Consider the following 3592-nt stretch of genomic DNA (forward strand, 5'->3'; position numbering starts at 1 on the left):
ATCCTACCAGAGAAACTTGGAGCCTCTAAAAGTGAGCTAGATTAAAGGTAGCCTACACCAGGAATTTCATGATGGGGACCAAAAGCATGACAGGGTGTAGAGGGCATGCAGATGAGTGTGCAGAAGCAAGGAATCCCAGGACTGTGACCACCCAGGAGCCCAACAATTCACAGCTACATAAAACCCTTTTCTACAGGAGGAAGACAGAATGAGACATTTTAGGGCAATAGTAAATGACACTTATTTATTGATTTTATTTATGGTAGTGGACTGATCCAAACCCAAGAGCACTTAGCCATTGAACCATTCCCTCTCCTTAAGTGGCTTAAGGCTGGGTCAGGTGTCACCACACTTGGTAGCATTTGTCTGAGAGCTCACAAATTGAGCCTGGTCGAGTGGTGCAGGCCTATAATCCTAGCCATTCTGGAGGCTGAGACAGGAGGATCAATCACAAATTCAAGGCCAGCCTCAGCAACTTAGCTGATGCTCTGTCATTAAGTAATAAATATGAAAAAGGAGAGATGTGCTTAGTGGTGGGTGCCCAGGATTCCATCTCCAGTATTAAAACAACAACAGCAAAAGTACCCTGCCGAACTCCACAGGCCATTCTCCAGGAGGGCCTGAGACCCAGCCACCCACTATGCCCGTCTTTGTTCCTCTGGGTGGGCAGCACCCGCTTCCCAGAGCTCCCCATGGTCACGTGGCCTCCCTGCTGGGCACGGAGGAGTGGTGGTGGGGCACGGAGGAGTGGTGGTGAGCCACCGTGCAGCCTGGGGTGCACGGAGGGGGTTCTGAAATCTGCTGGAGGAAGTACACGGTGGGGTCCCGGCAGCAGCCAAAGTGGATCATTTTGTGGCTCCCGGCGTGGACTGTGTGGATCTTGAAAGGGGGGCATATGCTGAGCTGGAAGGAGGGGGTCTGGCGGTTGGTGTAGACTGGGGCCGCGAGGCAGGGACCCAGCTCCGGCTCTCTAGGGGCTGCGACTGCCCTGCTCCAGGTGGGCCCGGCCTTGGCTTGGGGCTCCGCAGACTCCCGCTGGGGGGCTTGGGGCTCCGCAGACTCCCGCTGGGGGACCTCCTGCTTTTGCTGGACGTGCAGTTTTTGTTTCTTGAGTTTTGCTCTGTGGTTCTTGAACCAAACCTGAGGGGAAGAGTGAGATTCCAGAAGAGGTTTCCCTTTGCTCAGCGAAATGGGGACTTCCACGTGAGAAGAGCTGGCTCCCCACCTCGGTTCCGTTAGGGAACCCCCCCCAGCCTGATCCCAGGACAGCAGGAGAGCCTGTCTGGGCACCAAGTGAGGCAGGGACCAGGGAACCCAGAGCGGGAGATCACGGGGCAGTGGCGCCCTCTTGTGGAGGCTCTTGGCCTGAGCTCAGGCCACTGCCCCAAATGATGGGTCCAATCAAAACGCCACCTGCCTGGTGTGACCCTTCAGCAAAGAGTAGGTTCTTTTTTTGTGTGGGGCTGGGGATTGAATCCAGGGCCTTATGCGTGCGAGGCAAATACTATATCAACTGAGCTATATATCCCCAGCCCATGAGTAGGTTCTGCATTAAAAAAAAAAAAAATTGGGGGGGGGGCTTGCTTTGGCAGCACATATACTAAAATTGTAGCAAAACATGGTCCCTGTGCAAGGAGGACATGCGAATTAATGAAGCGTTCCATAGGGGAAAAGTTTTTGTTACTGGTAAGAGCACTTAACCACTGAGCCACATCCCCAGCTCTTTTTATTTTCTGTTTTGAGACAGGGTCTTTCAATTTTTTGGAAATAGGCATAACAGTTTAGGTAATCACTAAGTGGCTGAGGCTGGTCTTCAACTTGTGATCTCTCTTAGGGCCTCACTAAATTGCTGAAGACTGGCTTTGAACTTGTGATCCTCCTGCCTCAGCCTCCCAAGTTGCTGGGAATATGGGCATGCACCACTATGCCTGGTGGTTTTTACATCTTTAAAATGGTTGGGGGAAAAAAATCGGAATAAGAATATTATTTTGCGATGTGAAAACTATACGAACTTTTAAAAAATATTTTTAATTGTAGATGGACACAATACCTTTATTTTTATGCGGTGCTGAGGATTGAACCCAGTGCCTCACCTGTGTGAGGCCAGGGCTCTACCACTGAGCTATAACCCCAGCCTGAAAACTGCATGAACTTCTGACTTGGGTCCATAAGGTCCCTGGGAACACAGGTAGCCTTATTTGCCTACATGTTGCTGTGGCTGGGTCCATGCTGTGATTGCAGCCTGGCTCACAAAGCCTGGAATAGTCACTATCTTGTCCTTACAGAAAAAACTCTGCCCATCCTCAGTGCAGGCAGGGGTCTGGAGAGGGGTGGGTTGCTATGGGTAGCAAAGTCTAGGCCTTAGGCTACTGGGACCTGGGGTGGTAGCAAAGGTCAGGCCCTCCCCTAGAGGTCCGGGCTTAGGGTGGTACAGAGAGGTAGCTAGAAGAGATGGTCAGCTTCCCACCTGCAGGACCGATGGGTCTAAGTTCATTTTCGAGGCCATTTGTCTCCTCAGGTTGGGGTCTGGGTACGGGTTCCTGTTGAAAATCAGGGTCAGATCTTCCAGCTGTTTCTCCGTGAACAATGTTCGCTTCTTGTGGGGATGCCTCTCTTGCTTGTCTTGGAAGGAGAGAAACAGTCCAAATGCGCAATGCTACCCATTTTCCTCTCAAAACTGTGACCCTGTCCTGCTTTCCAGGTGGGCTAAACCTGCTTTCTGACTACATGACAAGTCCCCAGACATATCACACACAAGCAGGAAGCAGATCTGATTTTATTGAGCAGTTCCTGTGTATATATGCTCAGGCAGTAGCTAGGCAGATTAGAGGCAGCCACCAGTACACTTTCTTGCTAACTGTCCTTGCTGTGACCAGTTGAGAAGCGGGCCGTGGAGCAAGCGCAGGGACTGCAACCCAGGGCCTCATGCCCAGGGCTGTGCCTACGGGGTAAGCGTCTCAGCCTCTCCCACACCTAGCGTGAGGAGAGTGGCCTGCCACTCAGACGCCAGGTATGCAGTACTCCATGCACCTGTCCCCACACAACACAGCACCTCAAAACAACAGTGTCTGAGCAGCTTCTCCACTGTCCACAAGACTGGGCAGAGCCACAGCAGCGTCACCCTCCCAGCCCGAGTCCCAGTGCAGCTGAGGCTCCTTGGGCCTCTGCTTCTGCCCTCCCGCCTTACCTTCAGGAAGGGCCTTGGAGCCTGACATCTTGGGACTTGGATGTACGCCTGGCTCAGCCTCTGCAGTCAGAGCGGGCAACTGAGGCATGGAGACTTAAGTACATCCCTGGACAGCCACACCCTTAGTCACACCTCTTCCACCTCCTTCCCCACCCTCCTGTCTGATCCTCAGATCCTTCAGAACCCCTGGGTTTCTCCCAATCCCTGCGGCTGATCCCGGTGTTCCACAGCTGTGGCATCCTGGTGAACCCACTCCAGACCGAACATGGAAAGCCCTCCTGCTGAACACCCGAGCGGATCCCTACACACGCTCAGAACATCACTCTTCAGCTGGGCTCAGTCACCCAGAACGGCCCGCTTTCTATGTGGCCGCCACAGGATGAGCCGGCCGATGGGAGCTGGCTT

The 3592-nt window shown here is 53.1% G+C and overlaps 1 protein-coding gene across 1 annotated transcript; it reads right to left on the reverse strand.

Moving 5' to 3' along the window:
• Nucleotides 1-696: 696 nt before the first annotated feature.
• Nucleotides 697-3215, reverse strand: Dprx (divergent-paired related homeobox). The gene is made up of 3 exons (XM_015505358.1): nucleotides 3188-3215; nucleotides 2468-2622; nucleotides 697-1140 (listed from the first exon to the last, which is right to left on the reverse strand). Exons 1-3 carry the CDS (start codon nucleotides 3213-3215, stop codon nucleotides 697-699), a joined length of 627 nt encoding a protein of 208 aa, XP_015360844.1.
• Nucleotides 3216-3592: the final 377 nt, after the last annotated feature.

The sequence above is a fragment of the Marmota marmota genome, unplaced genomic scaffold (assembly GCF_001458135.2).
Source record: "Marmota marmota marmota unplaced genomic scaffold, marMar, whole genome shotgun sequence".
Taxonomy (NCBI): Eukaryota; Metazoa; Chordata; class Mammalia; order Rodentia; family Sciuridae; genus Marmota; species Marmota marmota.